The sequence below is a fragment of the Meriones unguiculatus genome, chromosome 1 (assembly GCF_030254825.1).
Source record: "Meriones unguiculatus strain TT.TT164.6M chromosome 1, Bangor_MerUng_6.1, whole genome shotgun sequence".
NCBI classification, from domain to species: Eukaryota; Metazoa; Chordata; class Mammalia; order Rodentia; family Muridae; genus Meriones; species Meriones unguiculatus.
This window is the reverse complement of record NC_083349.1, coordinates 55465593-55485293: the sequence shown is the minus strand read 5'-3', so window position 1 is coordinate 55485293 and position 19701 is coordinate 55465593. Positions and strand designations below refer to the sequence as shown.

At 41.8% G+C, this 19701-nt stretch overlaps 1 protein-coding gene across 1 annotated transcript in view; it reads right to left on the bottom strand.

The window, feature by feature from the left end:
• Positions 1 to 19701, bottom strand: part of Cc2d2b (coiled-coil and C2 domain containing 2B) — a 72503-nt gene that overhangs the window by 49099 nt on the left and 3703 nt on the right. Inside the window, exons 3-12 of the mRNA XM_060389299.1 lie at positions 18120 to 18180; positions 16174 to 16238; positions 15268 to 15333; positions 13768 to 13851; positions 9025 to 9223; positions 8693 to 8829; positions 8462 to 8590; positions 5830 to 6039; positions 3632 to 3729; positions 834 to 974 (exon numbers count right to left, since the gene is read on the bottom strand). Of these exons, the coding sequence (XP_060245282.1) occupies positions 834 to 974; positions 3632 to 3729; positions 5830 to 6039; positions 8462 to 8590; positions 8693 to 8829; positions 9025 to 9223; positions 13768 to 13851; positions 15268 to 15333; positions 16174 to 16238; positions 18120 to 18180 (1190 nt within the window). The remainder of the gene's footprint in view (positions 1 to 833; positions 975 to 3631; positions 3730 to 5829; positions 6040 to 8461; positions 8591 to 8692; positions 8830 to 9024; positions 9224 to 13767; positions 13852 to 15267; positions 15334 to 16173; positions 16239 to 18119; positions 18181 to 19701) is intronic.

Here is a 19701-nt window from a genome sequence, read left to right as displayed (position 1 = left end):
CTCCCCCTTCTTCACGCATGTCCCTCCCCAAGTCCACTGATAGGGGAGGTCCTCTTCTCCTTCCTTCTGATCTTAGTCTATCAGATCATATCAGGAGAGGCTGCATTGTCATCTTCTGTGGCCTGGTAATGCTGCTCCCCCCTTAGGGGGAGGTGATCAAAGAGCAGGCCAATCAGTTCATGTCAGAGGCAGTCCCTGTTCCCATTACTATGGAACCCACTTGGGTTGTCAGAAGGGAACTAGTTATTACTCTGGAGTTCATAAATACTTACATGATTAACAAATTTAACTCTGAATTAGAATTCCCATTTAGTAGGTATACTTTTATGACTCAATGTAATTACTTATGCTTTACCACATTTCATATATAGCATATTTTATTATGTGGAGTATGATTGCTGGGTCCATGTTCAGCTTTGTTCTAAGGTGCCAAACCACTTCTGTGCCCATCAGCAACGAGTGGAGATTTTTGCTGTTTAGCATCTTTGGCAGCATTTGTTAATAACTTTTTCATTTTCAACCGTTTGAACAGGTTATGTTAACACTGTTTTGTTGTGGCTTTAACTTACATTCCTTTCTGGCTTGTTGAAAAGCATATTTTCATGTGTTCATCTTCCATCCACTTACCATATGGCCTTTGTCCAAACCCTTTGGCCACTTTTAAATCAAGCTACTTTCTAGCTGAGTTGCAAGATTTGTTTACATATTCAAGATATGGGCCTTTATTGAGTATGTGAAACAATTGTTTCTTCGACATCTTTTCCCAGTGTGAATCCTCAGTATTCACAGGACTTCCTCAGAGACCAATGGGCACAAATTGAGTGGCCACTTACCTATGGAACTGCAGTTTTACTGGGGTGCTTGTAAATCCTTGCTTTTGCCGGAGAGATTTCATCTGTTTCCAAGTCTGTAAAACACTGTGCAGCAGGCAGAGGTCCTTTTCCCTTTCTGTATCATATAGCTGCTTTGTGTTGCTGCGAAAATAATTGCAGACCAAGAGTGGGCTGCTAGATTAGAACTGTAAACTGTAAGTCACTTGGAACATTGTAGAAGAACATACTGGCCTGAACTGATCCACTTGCCCACTTTACCCACATCTGAAACCTCTATCTTAAGATGCTTTCCTTTTATCCACTGAAAACCCAGTAGAAATATGCTCTGCACAGATGTTATCACTATCCAAAAGTGCTCTGCTAAAATGTGAGCTTTTTGGAAACAGAGTAGTCTCCTAGCTGAGGAGTCTGCAAGATCCCAAAGGAACACATAAAAGATGCTGGAAGAAAGGAAGAGTAAAGGGGGTTGGGAGGCCCTGGAACTTTGGTGATGTTTCTTGCTATCTATGTGACACTTAGATCATTTCTGGCTGGGACTCTACTATTCATGACAAAACAGTGTAAACCAGTTAGTGCTTTTATCTACTCTAATACAAAAGAGTGCTCCCATAAGTTTTCTCCTTCCAGCCCCACAGTCGCTAATTTAGGAACAGGTCAGATATTTTCAGGTCTCAGAATCTTTTTTTTTTATTAATTATACTTTATTTGCTTTGTATCTCCCCTGTAGTTCCCTCTCTCCTCCCCTCCCAATCCCTCCTTTTCTTCTCCTTCTCCACTCATGCCCCTCCCCAAGTCCACTGGTAGGGGAGGTCTTCTTTTCCTTCCTTCTGATCCTAGTCTGTTAGGTCTCATCAGGAGTGGCTGCATTGTCTTCCTCTGTGGCCTGGTAAGGCTGCTCCCCTGTCAGGGGAATGTGATCAAAGAGCAGGCCAATCAGTTCATTTCAGTGACAGTCCCTGTTCCCATTACTATGGAACCCACTAGGAGACTGAACTGTCATGGGCTACCTCTGTGCAGGGGTTCTGGGTTATCTCCATACACGCTACTTGGTTGGAGCATCAGCCTCAGGGAAGACCCCTAGGTCTCAGAATCTTAAGAGGTTTTGATGAGAAGCAATGATGAGGACAACCCTGAGTATTAGACACTCTAGGAAGGTGCTGGGGAGTGACTGTTGTTATTTGAAGTACTGGAGGGTAGGGAAACTCCATTCAATATTCAACTTGTATCACTTCCTTGTTGGTGGACAGAGTCCATTCTCAAAAGCACTTTTACTAAGACATTAAAACCCACCACCCATGACCACGGGCCCCTCATGGCCTAATCAACTTTAGAGGAGCCCACATCCTTCTCAATACTGTTATCAACAACCCAATACTGTTATCAACAGCTTTCAGGTTGCCCAGGCTGTGATTTTCTATTTCAAAAACTTTCCATACACTTATCTTCAAGTTCATTGACTTTTCTGTCTGCTCAAACCTGCTTTTAAACCAAGTCCTCGAGTGTTTCCTTTTCAGTTATTCTACTGTGAAGTGGAGTTTCTGATTTCTTTGGAAACTCAGTTGTGTTATGTGAATATGTTTTTGTTTTGGTTCCAAGTGTGGGGATGTGGTAATGCTTTTCCCCCTTCGGAAAACAAACAGCCCCTGTGAAAAGGTGCATCATGTTTGTCAGCTGGAAACTACCTTGTGCGAGGGACGTGGGTTTCACCAGCTGGAAAACATCCTTATGTGGATTCTGAGAAGGGATAAATAGAAACCCACAGACAGTGAGATGCTTTTTGCATCACTACACTTTGCAACGGTTCAAATGGCTTTGCTGGTTTTCACAGAGTGAAATGCTCCAGAGAACTTCTTGTGCTGCTTTGGCAGAGTTTTGCCACTTTTGCTGAGCGATACCACCACTGCTACTGTTGCTTGCTGTTTGCTGCTGATGCTGTGGTTTGCTGCTTTGCTGTTTGACTGGACTGCTGGTAGCCTGGTGACTGAGATTGGTAAAGAACCTCACAACCCTAATCAGCAGGAAGTAGCTAAAAGAGGTCTACAGCCCCTTTCTTACTAATCTCCTACCTAAGGTCAGACAGAAGGGAGACAGAGTTGTTAAAGAACATTAAATAAAGGTGTTTGAAAAACTCTAAGCCTACACTACTCTCTTAGTTAGGGTTTCCTTTGCTGTAAAGGGACAACATGACCAAAGTAACTCTTATAAAAGTAAACCTTTAATTGGAGCTGGCTTACAGTTTCAGAGGTTTAGTCCATTATCGTCACGGTGGGAAGCATGACAGCATCCAAGCAGACATGGTGTTGGAGGGATCAAGAGTTCTGCATCTTGATCTGAAGGCAGCAGGAGGAACTGGTATTCTACACCGAGTGAAGCTTGAGCATAAGAGACCTCAAAGCCTGCCTCCACAGTGACACACTTCCTCCCACAAGGCCACACCTCCTAATAGTGCCATTCTCTATGAGCCAAGCATTCAAACATGTGAATCTATAGAGGCCATACCTATTCAAACCACCACATCTGCTCTCCAGCTCTAGACTTCCTCTTCACAAATTCTGGAAAGTTTTTCACCAGGTAATCTTTTATCAATAGATAATAAACCTACCAGTATTTTATCATTGTAGTTCTGTGAAATGTTTCTACACAAACACGAGTCTTAAGACTAGCAATATTTCTGTAATCTTTTAAAGAGCAGGAAGTTCTATTTAAAACATTTTATATATCCCAAAGCAAGCACAACATGTCATCTAAAGAAGACACAATAAATGTTTGATACATGCAGGACTCACTAAAAAACCTACCTTATCTGCCAATAATAATCTTTTAATGATTTTCCGGTTAACTGGTTTATTTCTGTATTTTTGCTTGCTAGCTTGGTAGCATCTGTCAGTGCTTTTAGCTGCAATTAAGAAAACAGGTTTTTGCTCTATTTTATATACTTATGACTGTCACTCTAACCCTTCTATAGAGATTTAAGTCCAGATGTGTGCAAAAGAGTCACAGGAGTGTAAATTTTGTCCTCCTACCTTTCATAATTTAATACTTAAATTTAGTAACAAAAACAAGGTAAGACTACATGAATATGTGAGTGGAAGAAATGGTCCTTACATACATAATAGTAAATAAATGTAAAGATGGTTTTTTGCAGGGCAGTGGTGGCACATGCCTTCCAGCACTCAAGAGGTGGAGGCACGTGGATCTCTGTGAGTTTAAGGCCAACCTAGTCTATAGAGCGAGTTACAGACAGCAAAAGCTACACAAAGAAACCTGTCTCAAAAATCAACCAACCAAACAACAACAAAAACAAAACAAAACAAAACCCAACCCAATCAAACAAAAAAGACAGTTCTTCAAGTCAGTACTAAAATGGTGGTGATGGCCACCAGGCTCGCCTTTGGAGACAAAGAATCAAGGTGGAACTCAATTTCATCTAAGACAAGCTAACTCCAAGTTACGCACACATATTAGAACACTGTAAGGAAAAATGTGTATAATTTGGTCTGTTGGATGCCAGACACTATCAGTTGCCCTTAAATGATCATTTTTCTTGACTAACAGAATAAGGATTGATTTGTAAGACTCTAAGGTGGAAATATATGACCAACAATAATCTCAAGCATTATTTCATGCAGAAAGCCATGAATATTAACAATAGATAAATCCTCTGTAGGTGTATTAGTAGACAGTACTCTGTGGAGTTAAGGCGAGATAATTTGCTAGGTACATTAGATAGAGCAGAAATCTATAAATAAAATTATTCTCAAGGACATGCATCAACTTCAGAATCAGCTCCTGGATGCATAAACACCACGACCCACACTGCACTGAAACCTGGAAGCATCTTCGGTATTCACAGGGACTAGTCCCACGTTACTGTTAAATTCTCTCACACAATTAATAACATGAAAGTCAGGCAGATGAACCAAGTTCTCAGGTTTCTGCACTTGTGTTTTTTTGTTTTGTTGTTTTTTGTTTGTTTGTTTCTAAGAGGGTTTCACTATCTATCCCAGGCTGGTCTCAAACTCAAAGCAGTCTTCCTCCTTCAGTGTCCCAGAACTGGCACTATTGTGTGTACCACCACAGCAGGCTACACTTGTATTTAACAACCAGACATTTATTAAGGTACAATTCATATACAACTTTTTGAAATGCTTGGTGGCTCTGTCAACATTGCATGGTTAGGAAAATATGTACTATCTGATTTCAAGCATACCCAGGTGAATGAGACCTACTTTTTTTTTTTTTCCTAAAAGAACATTTGTTAACAAAATGCTTGGGTATGAGAATCCCAAAGAAGGCTCAGATGAGAGGAGACACAATAATCAATGAATACATCTCTGATGTTTCTTTAGAATTTATGACTCTCCTAGATGATGAGTTAGATTAGTCCCCCAGAAGAGGACTCTTCAGTTTCATAGGAGGTTCAAGACTACTATTCATTTTAATGCAAAATGCTAAATTGCAAAGATTTAAAAGTGCCTCTTAAAGTCACGGTAATTTCAAATGTTGTTCTTGAGTCATAGAGCCAAGAGTAGCACTGACTAGTCCAGCGGTTCTCAGCCTTCCTAATGCTACGACCCTTAATATAGTTCCACGTGTTGTGATGACCACCAACCACAAAACCACAAAATTATTTTTGTTGCTGCTGTATAACTGTAATTTTGCTACTGTCCTGAATGGTAATGTAAATATGTGTGTGTGTGTGTGTGTGTGTGTGTGTTTAATAGTCTTAGATGACCCCTGTGACAGGGTCATCTTATCCCCAAATGGGTCATGACCCACAGGTTGAGAATGGCTGGACTAGTGGCTGTCCCTTGGGGCAGATCTGGGGAATCTCCTCTACAAGTCCAACCTTCCAATTTGTTCTCACATCTCTGTCCAAACAGGTTAAATATTTAAGCACGAAGGGAGAATGTTCTCCGATAACTCCTCTATACCAAGGGTGTCCTCTCCCAGTGTTACGTGTTGGACCCTGGAAGGTCAACAATAGACCCGTCACCTTCTCATAGAGCAGCTGGGATAAACTCTGCTTCTGCCTTTCCTGGAGAGACTCGCAGAGCTGGAGCAGTCTGGCACACAGGACTTGTTCTTGATTGAAGAGCGGGTGATGGCTGAACTGCAAGCCCACGATGTTAAGATCTAACTGGTACATTTCCCTGTGGCCGTCCATTCTGCTCCGGAAACAGCATCCCAGGTCAGACTTCACTGCCTTTCAAAGAAAAAAAAAAATATGCGCCAAGTTCATCTGATTCTGCTGCCTTTGAAACCACAAGTAACTTTTCCAGTAAAACAACACGTGCCAGGTGCATTTAAATTCCAGAGCGACAGAACTATAAAGGCAACAAGTAGTCCATCTTTGAAATTTATTTAGACACTTGACTGAAGAAAATAGATGCAATCTGACCCCAAGCTTTGAATGGCAGTCTGGATACTCCTGAAGAACTAGCGACCACCAGATCATTCCTAAACCTCTGCTTCCCTACTTTTCCCTGAGTGAGGAACTCCTTACTGGCTTCAATGAGGGAGGAGAAAAGCCATAGATGTTTGGTTTTGGTTTTGGTTTTGGTTTTTGGTGGGTTTTGTTGTTGTTGTTGTTGTTTGTTTGTTTGTTTGTTTTTAACCATATCTGCTAAGTTTCTATCCTCTATATAATGGCAAACTCAGATTCAGCCTAAGGAGTTTATCAATATATTGGTAAGATGGCCGTCACTGGGCAAAACACCAGGAGGACAGCAGTTTCAGCTTTTAACTATTAGATGACAAATTTTTGGAAACTGAAGTTAGAGATGCCTGTCTTGTTTAGTAAACGCAGCACTGGCTAGCTGTGACACATGCTTGATCTTACTTGTTCAAGTGGGAGGACAGTGGCTGTTACCCCGTCTTTTCTTGTTCAATACTCACTGACTGTGGCCCTTGGAAGCTATAAAGCAAAGTAACTGAGCAGATGGAATTTCTAATAACAATCAAAGGGTGTGAGTTTACACTGTACGTAAAAGCTAAAAGCGGGAGTGACAATAGTCTATAGACTGCAAATAGTCCAACTGTCACAGGAGTGAAGCACTTTATTAGTTCTCTGTGGCCAAACACCTTCAAATAAATACAGCATTCAGGAGACAGATTTTAATTCAACAGCAGGAACAGAACTATGGGACACAGGAATGCCTTGTTTTGGGAAATAAATGTAGTCCCTCAGTAGTAACTGCAAGAGCTGTTAAAGTGGTAGCCTCTTCTTCCCACTCCAGCCTAAGGCCATCACAGGAGCTGTCAAAATGGCGGCATCTGTCAAAACAGTGACACCTCCTCAGCCTGCTGCCCTCATGAGGTACGGCCACAGGAGCTTTCCACAGTGGCTGCACCTCCTCTCCAGCCTCCCCAGTGATGAGGAGGTCTTCTCCTATACCTGGGAAGGTCTTCCCATCCTAACTAATGGTCCTGATGCAGGGAAAAGGGGGTGAAAATGTCACCAATCCCTGAGCTTCCCATAAAATCCAACCAATCCCTGAGCTCCTCATACTTAGGACTTGAAATCTCACCAATCCCAAGAATTCTCCATCTTGCTATACATTACCAAAATCCATCCATTCAACTCATAAATCAAGGAATTATCCTTTCTCTAATTAACCATGGTCTTCGTCACTGTTCTATTCCTGTAAAAAGACCAATTCCTAAGAAAGAAAGCATTTAATCGGGACCCTGGCTTATTATTTCCTAGGGTTAGTCCATTCTCATCACAATGGGGAGCATTTGGGCATGCATGGTACTAAAGTCATAGCTGAGAGCTCCATCCTGATCTGTAGGCAGGAGAGAGACAGAGACACAGAGAGATGGAGAAACAGAGATGGAGAGTGCAGGAGATGGAGAGAGACTGAGCTTGGCTAGCTTGGGCATTTGAAACCCAAAGCCCAACCCTAGCAGCACACTTCCTCCAACAAGGCCACACCTCCTAATCCTTCTCCCCGATGACTAAGCATTCAAATATATGAGCCCATGGGGTGGAAACCACCACACAGGCTGTTTGGTATTATGCAGCAAAACTGAATGCACTCAGACCTAGCACTAGCGTTTCTGTTCTGTGATATTTACTCAGCAGAAAACGTACAGAAATGTCCAGTCACAACACATGTACAGTGCCTCAGCAGCATTGTTATCATAGCTGGATACACCTGATATCCATCAGTAGAAGAACAGAAAACCAAAGTGTGGTTTCAACTGGTTTCTATACAAAAAAAAAAAAAAAGCAAACTACTGCGGCATACAAATAGAGTAATATTTTATTAATCCATTTATGTAAAATGGGCAAAACTAACAGGTAAAGAATAATCCACAGAGCTAAGAGTTATAATGGTGGTTCCTTTGGTTGCTGTTCTTTTGGGGTTTTGTTTGTTTTAAATAAAATCAAGTGAGGATCATACAAATTTTGTATGGTGTTTTTCACTTCACATTTTATTTGAGCATTTCTCATCATTAAATAGACCTCAGTAATCTTAAAGATTACTTAACATTTTATAAAAGGTTGGCTTCTGTATGACTAGGCTAATATCCTTAAAGTAAAACCATAAAAATGTTAGTTGTAATTCATATTACAGGAGTCATTATTCAAGCATTAATCCAAACAGAGCAGTGTTGGTTACCTTTCTGTGTATGGTCATTAGTGCTGGGTTCACAGATTCCTTGCTTGTGCTGAGCCTAAAATTCCAAGACTGTCTAATAGGTGAAGGTAGTGACATTATTTCTCCACTTTCTTCAAACCAACGTTTTCCCTATCAGAGAGAGGTACAAAACATAATAACTGAGTATTTCACTGAAAAGCAAGTGTCACATGCAATCTGCTACTGGTTTAACTCATTAGCTGATATACTTGCCTCCTGGAGGCTAAGCAGGCGATTTTCCATTTTGTTGCACATCTTTTTATATGTCGCTGGCTTTCTCTTAATGTATAATCCTTCATCTTCTAAAATGCGAGGCATCATGCCTTTTGGCAGTTTACGCTGGCTGGCCACTTAATGACAAAACTTAGATAATCACTTTAAACCCCACAGTGGGAGAGCAAATACATAGAAGATCAACATGTGTGTGTATATATATATATTTAAATTTAATTTTAATTTATTTTTTACTGTGCCAACATGCACAGAAGTTGGCGCCCTATAACATGGTACATTCATGACTTGTATATTTTGGGGAAGTGTGTTACCTGGAGAACTACTTGGCACAAAAATATTTGCCTCCTGTTTTTTAATCTGTTCTTGATCATCTTCATATTCTGCAGCTTTCACTTCAAATAAATCTGTTAAAATTACTTCTTCCATAAAATCCTCATCTTGGTTTTCAGCAACATTTTGTAAACTGCCACCAAATGCAGAGTGTTTGAAGTAACTATCGTTTACTGTTTTCTGTTGGATATCAAAAATAAAAATCAGTCTGCATGCCCTCCCCACCCCTATGATCAGTACGTAGACACATGACATGTTCCACAGCCTTCCCGAGGCCTTCCCATTCATTCAGCCCAGAACAAGCGCTAGCTGAAACTATAATACACATTATTCACAAAATAAAGTGTCACTGAATAAAGAGGAACTTGTTTAAGGTTAATGTTATGTGATATAATTTTATAGTTCCCTGTTCAATTCTCCAGTAAATGTTGCTGAAATAGAACGCTAACTTAGACCCCTTCTGCCCTCGGGGAAAGTTTTAGACACAGGACTCATATGGAAAGGGTAACTTTTATTAATTACACTTTATTCATTTTGTATCCCCCCCCATAAGCCCCTCCCTCCTCCCCTCCCGGTCCCACCCTCCCTCACCTCTCTGCATGCATGCCCCTCCCCAAGTCCACTGATAGGGGAGGTCCTCCTTTCCTTCTTTCTGATCTTAGTCCATCAGTTCTCATCAGAGTTGTTTTAAATTCTGAGTATAGGTACAAAAGCATATAGTATTGTTGAAAAGTGCCTTTGTTATCACAAGTATGGATCTGCTCACAAAAACTGAATAATCCTATTGCTTCAGAGGACTACGTGACTTAAAATCTTCATCTACTGAACAAAGTATCATCTAACTATATTGTGCAAGTAAAAAAACTCAGTTCTGGAAATGTACACTTATGGAAAGTAATCAAATAGAATCACAGAATTATTTTTATTTTTGTTTCGTTTTTTGATAAAGAGACTCAGCATGTTGCTGTGGCCAGGAACTCTCTTTGTAGCCCTAAAATAAAACTCAAGATCCCCCGTGTCAGCCTCCCAACAGCTGCTGTGAGCTGCAGTCCCATCACAATGTGTGCTAGCACAACTGGATCATGGAATTCTTGTGACTATAAACCCTTACCTGCTCTTTGAGCAATCCTAGTCTTTTTTTTTTTTTTTGGCAAGAATTTTGGAGTCGGAGGAGCAACAACTTCTCTTTTTGTTAATGAAGAACTGGGTTTCATGATGATATTTTTTTCTTTTTTTCTTCTTTCCTTCCTTCCTTCCTTCCTTTCTTTCTTTTTTTCCTTTTTGGCTTTTTGAGACAGGGTTTCTCTGTGTAGTCCCGTCTGTCCTGCACTGGCTCTGTAGGCCACGCTGGCCTGAAACTCAAGAGTTCCACCCGCCTCTGCTTCCCAAGTGCTGGGATTAAAGCCACCATGCCCGGCTCATGACGACATTTTCAAACACAGTTTTTGTTGCTTTTCTTCCTCATTTCCCCTCCTTCCTCATGTCCTCCCAGCATTAAAGCAAAGCATAGTTAGAAATCTCCTGGGTTTGTATCAGGTTATTCTACTGTTATTCCCTCCTTCCTATCCCTTTTATGAAATTATAGAAATACTTTACATCCACATATCTTTGTGGTGTCTTTTTAGGAGCAATAAACATAAGAATCTCCACACAGGGGAGCTTTTTAAACACTCTTTTCACCAACTAAGAAGGGTTCTTTGCCCCTACTAGTGCTTTCATGCTAATGTTCCTCTATACCACTGGTAGAGGCCAGGGTTCTCATTCCTGGTGGCTGAAGATAGTGGGGGGCCTAATTTGGCCCTGACGTTTTGACCTACAGGCACCTTTGTGAGGTTTACCTAACTGTCCATTTTAGTCTGAGCCAAGTTACCATCTTGACTCAATAAGCCATGTCTGCTCAACTCTCTTTTAGTTCAACCCAGCTGCTATTCCAGGTTGTCACCTTCCAGGTCCTCAGCCTGCAGCTCACAGCAGAACATTCCTGTTCTGTCAGCTGCTGGGTGACAGGGAGTCTTAAGCCTAGGAAGATCTAAATGTAGATGGACATAAGTGAGTACCATGACAAGTAAAGATGCTGTCCCCCCCCCCCTCGAAGGAACATTCCTCCCTGGCTATGAAATGATGAGCAGAACACTCTGAGAGCTTCCTCAGACTTCACCCTGGGGTTATTGATTAGATTGGACCACCCATCTTACTCCCAGCAGGGAGGGGCCATACTCAAATTCAGCCTCTTGTCAAATAGATTTCTTGATGTGACAGGGACTGTAGCTTCCCATAGCCTTCCAGCAGGAAGATAGCACTTTCAGCTAACTCCAAATAGCATCCATTTCACCTGGATTCCAGCATGCCTCGCTGGACCTGGGCCTCCACCTTTGCTGAACTTATTTCATCCTTGCTGTGTGAGAAGGAAAATGTCCAATCATAGCATGTGGCTCCTGCACTCTGCTCAGTGGGAAGAACAGGGACAGACGTTTCTCCTTTCCCAGAAAATCCTATCCCCTAGCCTAGATCTTAAGTTGCTGGAAGATCAGCTGACTTTGTATTTAAGACCTTGGGAAAAATTGAAAAACAAAACCATATTTTTTGATATTAAAATATTCATTGAGTGCCTAATACACTCCAGGAAGAAAACAGACAAAAAATATGTATTGGGAAGTACTGAGAATTATGAAGAAAAATATAGCAGAGTAAGGTCACAGAGAATTCTGGGCTGGGTGGGCAATTATTTTAGATAGCACCTTCAGGCACAATATTTTTAATCCTGTGTCATTCAAACAGACTCCCAAAGGTCGTGAGGGATACAATACAGATATTGAGAGCAGCTTTCAAGGCAGGTAAGTAAGTGTAAAGTCTCCAGGGCTGTAAGTGAGGAACATCAGGGAGCCACGTGGCTGGGCTTAGGTGGTAGAGAAGGGACACGGAGGAAATGAAACAAAGACAGGCTGCTCCTAAGGGGCCAGGTCAGGCAGGCCTTGGGGAATGCTAAGTAGACCTTTGCTTTCCTTGTAAGTGAAACAGGGAAACTTTTAGAAAGGGTTAAGCAAGAGAATGGCCTTTGCTTGTAAGAGGATTGCTCTCAAGTGTACAGCGAATTTGGCGCGAAGGCTTGGCAATGATCCAGGTGAGAGACTGTGATGGCTTAAACCGGGACAGCACCTGGGAAGGTGGAGAAATGTGGGTCTGAGGATGGGGCAGTCTGAAAGTGGAACAAGCAGACTTGTGATGAGCTGGTGTGAGGCATGAGAAGAACACAGGATCCAACATGGCACCAACAAGACTGGCTGGAGAACTGGGAAGATGAAATCATCACTTACCAGTTCTTTCTGTGAATGAGTGTCGTGTTTGTATAAAATTGTGCAGTGCACGAGCACAGAGAACATTGTGAGAAAAGGTTAACAGAAATTTTCTCAGTGCAGAAGATTTCAGATGGTGTTTATTTTTCTGCATGAAGTTTCTCGGTAGTGTTTGTGTTTTCTTTGTTCAAGATTTTGAAATAACAAGTTTCACTGCTGTTTGGTGGGGTTTGTCGGTTTTGGTTTTTGAGTCAGGGTCTCACTAGACAGCTCAGGCTGGCCTTATCTCTCGAGTGATGAGATTACAGTCATGCCCTTTTATGAGCTGATGGTACACATCTTCACCCTGGAAAAACAGTGACAACAACAACGAAAGCAGTAAAAGGACCACATCAGAACATATCAAAACAGAATGGAGAGAACAGAGGAGAGTTTGTAGTTTTCTGTGAAGGAACAAACACCAGAGACATGAGGAGTAACAGAGGCCACAACTCGCCATCACAACTAAAATATGAGCAGATACTTTTTAGACAACAAGGAAAACAAGACACATAAAACCGCAGGCTGAGGAGAATCTGATACCCACACTTCCTTCCTCTGTGGATGCTCTGCTCTCCCGACTTTAATTCCCTTATCTATAGTATTTAAACAATAAAGATTATCTCACAGATTTGTGTGTGTGTGTGTTTGCGCGCTTGCTTGTACATGAGTGTTGAGAACAGCACCGGGTGTTGTCCTCGGTGCTCTCCATCTTTTGTCTGGGACAATCTCTAATTGGCTTGGAATTTGCCAAGTTGGCTAGACTGCATCTCCCTGATCCTCGCGGTCTCTGCCTCTCCAGAGTACCAGTATTACAATGCATACCCCCACATTTGGCTTTTGTACCTGGGTGCTGGGATCAAACCCAGGTCCTCACAGGTGCATGGCAAGCATTTTAGCCCCTGAGCTAGTTCCCTAGCCCTTACCTGTGAGCGTCACATATCACAATCCATAATGATAGTATCACTGAGCATCTACTAAGCACTCAGGAAATGGTAGGTATTGTGATGATGAGCTCAACTCCAAGAGAAGAGGAAGCCAGACATGAGGGGGCATGCCTGCAATTTTAGTATCAGGAGGCTGAGTAAGGAGGGTCCAGAGCGCCTGTTTCAAAACAAAACAGAAATACACACAGACATACACACATACACACACATCCCTCCTGTCCAATGCCTTTCATCCTATGCCTTTTGTTTGTTTGCTTGTTTGTTCAAGACAGGATTTCTCTTGGCTATCCTGGACTCACTTGTAGGCCAAGAACTCATAGAGATCCACCTGCCTCTGCCTCCCTGAGTGCTGGGATCACAGGCGTGTGCCGCAGCACCAGACTCACCCTGTACCTTTAATAAATAGCTAGTTTAGGGGAGAGTGAGGATATAAAACAAATCCTACCTGCTGTGAAGACCAGCTCATGGCTGAGTCTTCTTCCCCACTCACGATGAAAAATGAAAGACCTTCATCCAGCATGAATTCAGTCTGGGGTTAAACAGATCAGTGGTTAATGTCGGAATGAATACATACTGTTGGCATGCAAAGGAAGAAACGCTTTTCTATGCGACCGCAGAAGGCAGTTTAGTAGAGGGCAGGAAACAACACAGTAGTTATTTTATCAGCTTGTTTACACTTAGCTTTGATTAATAACTTATGTGTGTGTGTGTGTGTGTGTGTGTGTGTGTGTGTGTGTGTTTTGGTAACTTGGTAAGAACCAAAATTGAGCAAAGCCAAAACCTTCTCTCCTCTCTCATCCTAACCTGAATAGCTAGAGGATTTTTTTTTTTCAGGATGTTGTGAAGCATTTCACAATGCTATATTTCACATGCTACATCTTTTTTTAAAATTTACTTATTTATTTTATTTATGTATATGAATGCTCTGTTTTCACACACACCAGAAAAGGAAATAAGTTTCCATTACAGATGGTCGTGAGCCACCATGTGGTTGCTGGGAATTGAACTCAGGATCTCTGGAAGAGCAGTCAGTGCTCTTAACTGCTGAGCCATTTCTCCAGCCCCCTAGCTAGAGGATTATTTCACAATTTAATCAAAGTGTAGCCTCGGGTCAACGCTCCCCATTTTCAAGTTTTCCTGTGGACACGTGCTCATACTCGCCCACATGGACCTTGCCATCCTATTCCCACAACATTTGGTGGCATATTCTTAGTTTCAGACCAAAAATTAACTAGTTAATTTATGGGTTTCGTTACAGAAGCTTAGCCTGTACTCTAACACAGCTCCTGCCCCAAATCTTAGTCATTTCAAATATGCCATTGCACATGAACTGTGGCACCAAATCAGTACGTTTGGGAGCATCTCTAATTCTGTTAGAATAATTAACTGAGGTCCTGAGGCTGAGGTGATTCCAGAGTCCTCAGTTCCAATTCAGTGTGGCGAGGCATACGCCAGAATACACACTGTAGTATTCAATCACAAACTGCCAGCCAACCCCTGACAAGGGTTCTACAGTTACTGCCCCAGTCTGCTGGGTCAGACACTTTCTCTGCCTTACTTCTTCAGGCATTCCATGTTGGCTTTCCATTCTTGCTCCCCTTGTGGGTCACTAGCCACCTGCAGTATGGAGCTTCCCAATTCACGAGTTGCCATCTGCTCAAGAAAACTCCGTACATTTTAAATGTACTTAGTTTTATCTCTTAATAACATCGTATTATAATTTATTAGGATAAGAAATGCCAAGTGGGAATACAGACTGCAATTGGACACAAGGGTTCTTTTATGGGATGATGCATAAAGGAACTGGATTATAGTGTCAATCATACAACTCTATATTTAAACTAAACACCATTGAGTCCTAAGCTAAAAAATGGGTGAATTTTTGTTGGGTAGGCTACACTTCCATAAAGATGTTTTTAAAAGTATTTTAAAGAGAGTTACTCACCTTAGACCATCTATGAATCTTTGTGTCAGTGAGCAGCTCAACTGAAGACTTTTCACCTTGACTGATCTGAAACACATAATTTTACAGAAAATAAGCATAAGTGAGCATGCAAGTTTTCTGCCCAAAATGAATAAAAATAAAAATTCCTCAATGTTTTTCTTTTTAAAGGTGTGTTTATGTACATATGCATATACATATAAACATTTCTCTTTACCTGAGATGTCACATATAGTTAGTTACCATGACCAGACTGACTTTTCTTGGTTTTGGTTTAATATCACAGGAGGTGTGTGCTGGCTAGTCTTACATCAAGATGACATTGGAGCCAAGGGAGCCTCAACTGAGAAAATGTATCCATGTGACTGGGCTGTAGCAAGCCTGTAGGGCATTTTCTTAATTAGTGATTGATGGGGGAGGGCCTAGACCAGCGTGGGTGGTGCCACCCTCTGGGCTGGCCACCCTGGCTTCTGTAAGGAAGCAGGCTGAGCAAGGCATGGGAGACAAGCTGGTAAGGGGCACCCCTCCATAGCCTTTGCATCAGCTCCTGCATCAAGGTTTCTTCCCTGTTTGAATGCCTGCCCTGAGTTCTTTTGATGATGAAGAGTGATAGAGAAGTATAAGCTAAATAAACCCTTTGCTCCCCAGCTTGCTTTTAGGCCGTAGCATTTCATTACAGCAATAGAAACCCTGACTAAGATTGGGTATTAAGGGTATAAAAGAAAAAGGAAATAGAAGAATAAAAAAAGGAAAGAAAAAAAAAACAGGCTAGAAGTGAAGCTTTTTAGAATTGAGGTATAGTAAGACAACTTCAGCTCTTTCTTGACATTAAAAAAAAATTAGTTCTTATGATCCATGTTCCACTTAAAAGTCAGTCTGAAAACAGGAGAAAGCAATTAAAAGCATTACCTTAGCGTTTTTTAGTTTTTCTCTAACTTTGCCTCTCAGTGTCTCTGTTATGTTTCGATTTTCTTCTGCATCTAAATCAAGACAGCACCATTAGACAGAGTTCACATCATCATTTTTAATTTAGCAGCAGTGACAGTAAAACATTGTGTGTCTTAGCTGCATCTGTGCCTAGCCATCATGAGCAGGAGTACACTGCTCTGGAGCACTTAGAACCCTGCGTCTCTTCCCCCTTCTCATTGGGAACAGTTCTATCTATGGTAAATTATGTATCTTTTGTAACTTTTCCTCTATCTGTTGTCATCTTCTCTTGCTGCTTCCTCAGGTATCAGCCAGAGTCTTTCTTGTAGCCAAGCAAAACATGAAAGCAGCTCATGAAAACAACCTTTGTTGCTGTCTTCTCGTTAGAAAAAAATTCCTTGAGAACATTTGTATTCCATATAGATTAGTTCATGCTAGAGCATGAACTAATGTCAAAGCCACATTGTATTATTATTATTATCGTTATTATTATTATTATTATTATTATTATTATATTAAACTGGAATAATGGAATCTGAAAGGAAATGTATACACGCCAAGCCATTTGTGACTTTCGGCCACTCATAGGATCGATTGAGAAAGACGATGGTTGTAAATGGTAGGCAGTCTCAGCCAACAAAATGGGCCAATTCAAGCCAAATTAAACTATATAAAGGCAGGTTTATTCAGGGAGATCTCAGGCAGGGTCACTGATCCTAACAGAACACGGCCAGAAAAGTCACCAGGCAGAGAAAGGCAGAAAAGGGGTGTGTGGGGGGGAGCAAAGAGAAAGCATTCATGCAGAGAGAGAGAGAGAGAGAGAGAATAGAGAAGAAAGAGAACCAAAATGTCTGCATTATACAGTGAAGAGCCTCTGCAGCAGAGGAAGCCCAGCCCCTGGGCTGCAAAGTTCAGGAAGGAACTGAGGGATGCTGGGAGAACCTGGAGGCCAGGTCCACTTTGGTATGGTAGATAGGTGTGTCTCAGCCACTTCTCCGGGTCTGAATCCCAACAGTACAGTTCTGAATACAATTTTTAAAAGGAAGATTAACTGGTCATGTTCCCTTGAGTTTGCCTTTTCCTCCCCCTCCTGTTGAGTTCTTCCAAGTTGTTCAGGTAGGAATATACTGTGGGGGCTTTGATGGATTCTGTCTGAGGCTTAATTAAGATATGGAGAGATCTATTCAGTTTAAGGCTGTTGGCCTTTTGCTGAGGCAGTCTCTCAGCTTCTAACTTAACTTCTCCGCCACTGCTTTTCCACACGTGGTTCTCACAGTCTGCTTTCCTGCTCTGTTCCATCTCCCTTTCATCGCCTACTGAGATCTTCCGCATCCATCTACACCTGCTTGCCTCTTCCTATGGCTTTGTCTGCCTGAGAGTCCTGCCCGCCCCTTCCTCCTGCCCTAGCTCCTGCTGCCAGCTCTTTATTAAGCAAAAGCCACATTTCTCAGGCGACTGCGAGGCTTGGGAAGATCACCTTCCCCAGGGAAGCTTACCTTACTTTGAAAGGCAGGTGAGAAAGTGACATTTACATATCCTGGTGTCATGGCATAGCTGGCTTCAAATAACAATTAAGAACACACTTTTATAGCCAGAAAATATATTTGTGGGTCACCCCAACATGATTAAGGAGTAGGACTAAAGCTGAGTCAAAAGAGGTCTTCTTAAGCAGGTTCTGCATCTACACACATGAAGGTCTAACCCAGTCTCAGACACCAGTGAATCCTCCATGAATACAGTAAAAGACGGAGAAAATAGAACACTGTAAGTTCCATTTCTTTGTATTTCCTTGGGCCCATCTTATATCATATACGAAGCCTAGTTTACATTTATATTTTAGAATGCTAAAGCTCTAGGATGGGGGTAATCATTACATCTTTAAAAACTAAAACCAAGGATATCAGAGTCATGGCATGGTAGTGGAGAACCTTTTGGCAGACGCCTGTCTGTTATTTCTTCAGTATTGGGGCTGCATGCGGCTTCTGACATCTGTGGGGGAAAGCAGGGAAGGTTAGATTACAACTGTCAGTTACTGAACAGCTTTCCTTATGTCAATCAGCCTTCTGAACATTGGCTCCTGTAAAACATCAATTCATATTCTTTTGTCTGTCTGCTCAAACTTGAATTTTTTTTTACTAATTTACATGAATTCTTTATATATGATTGATTTTAAAATTAAGTAAATGCCATCTGAAATCTAAAAAAAAAAAATCTAAATGACAAAATCTGACTGAGAGTTCTTCATGCTTCTGTATTACCTGCCTCATATTTTCTAGAAAATTATACACATATGTATAAAAGTACTTTAAAAATCCAGCGTTACACAACTCATATGCTTGAGGGATTTCTCTGCCGTATCTGACAGTGCGGACACCTTCCTTCCTGAAAAATATTTAAACATTGCTTTCTATTCTTGACTGTCTTCTACCCTTTATCTTCAACGGCCGGCCACACTGTTCCCAAACCCAGAAAGGCAAGTGTGCCCAAGGCCTTGGAGAGTGTGTGCACTCCCTGGCCTCTCAAATATGTGTCTCCAGTCTCACTTCCCTCCCAAATATCGAAGAACATTCTAGCTACCCCCTGGTAGGAGAAACTGAACGCCATTACTAAAAGTTGATGGGAAGACAAACATCTGCAGTTTTTCAAAGCTCAATCTTGCAAAGTAACTAACTGTTCTCACACTCCAGTGGTATTTGTTTTCAGCTTTAAATCTGAGATAAATAATAGCAAATAGTCTTGAAAAATACAGTTGCACCTGCTGACCGAAATAGCTTGAAGCCAGAGTGGAAAAAGCAAAAGGACACAGATTAGTTTCACATTTGCATTAAAAACATGGGTTTGAGGGTTGGTGAGATGGCTCAGTGGGTGAAGGCGCTTGTCACCAATGCAGGCTACCCAAACCTATCCCTGCGACCCACACTGTAGTATGAAAGACCCAACTCCCACAAATTGTCCTCTAACCTCCACAGCTGTGCTATGGAATGCATATGTATGTATTAACACACACACACACACACATACACAAATAAATAAATGTATTAAAAATTTTAAGAATAGACTTCTGCAAGGGCGGGGATCAGATGTGGGGGGTAGGAGGTGGGAGGTGAGAAGGCTGGGAACAAGAAGGGAAACTGAGGGGGGACATCACTTTGTCAAGCTGGAGGCCCTCAATGGGTTAAGCTCTTGGGTGGACATAGGTGTGACTCTAGCTGAGACTCCTAACAGGGAGGGGAGAGGGACATGACACTTAAGTGACTGCCTCCTAGCCAGGCAGGACTAGCAAAAGGAGGGGATCAACAACCCACCAACAAAACCCTTGATCCAAAAATTACCCTGCCTAGAAGAAGTGCAGGGATAAAGAGGGAACAAAGATTGAGGGAATGTCCAACCAAGAATTGCACATACGTGGCTGATGGGTGGCTTGGTCTTCATATGGGGCACCTGGTGAGTGGATGGGGGGGCCTGACATGGACTCTGTAGCCTGCTTTTGGATCACTTTTCCCTGGCAGT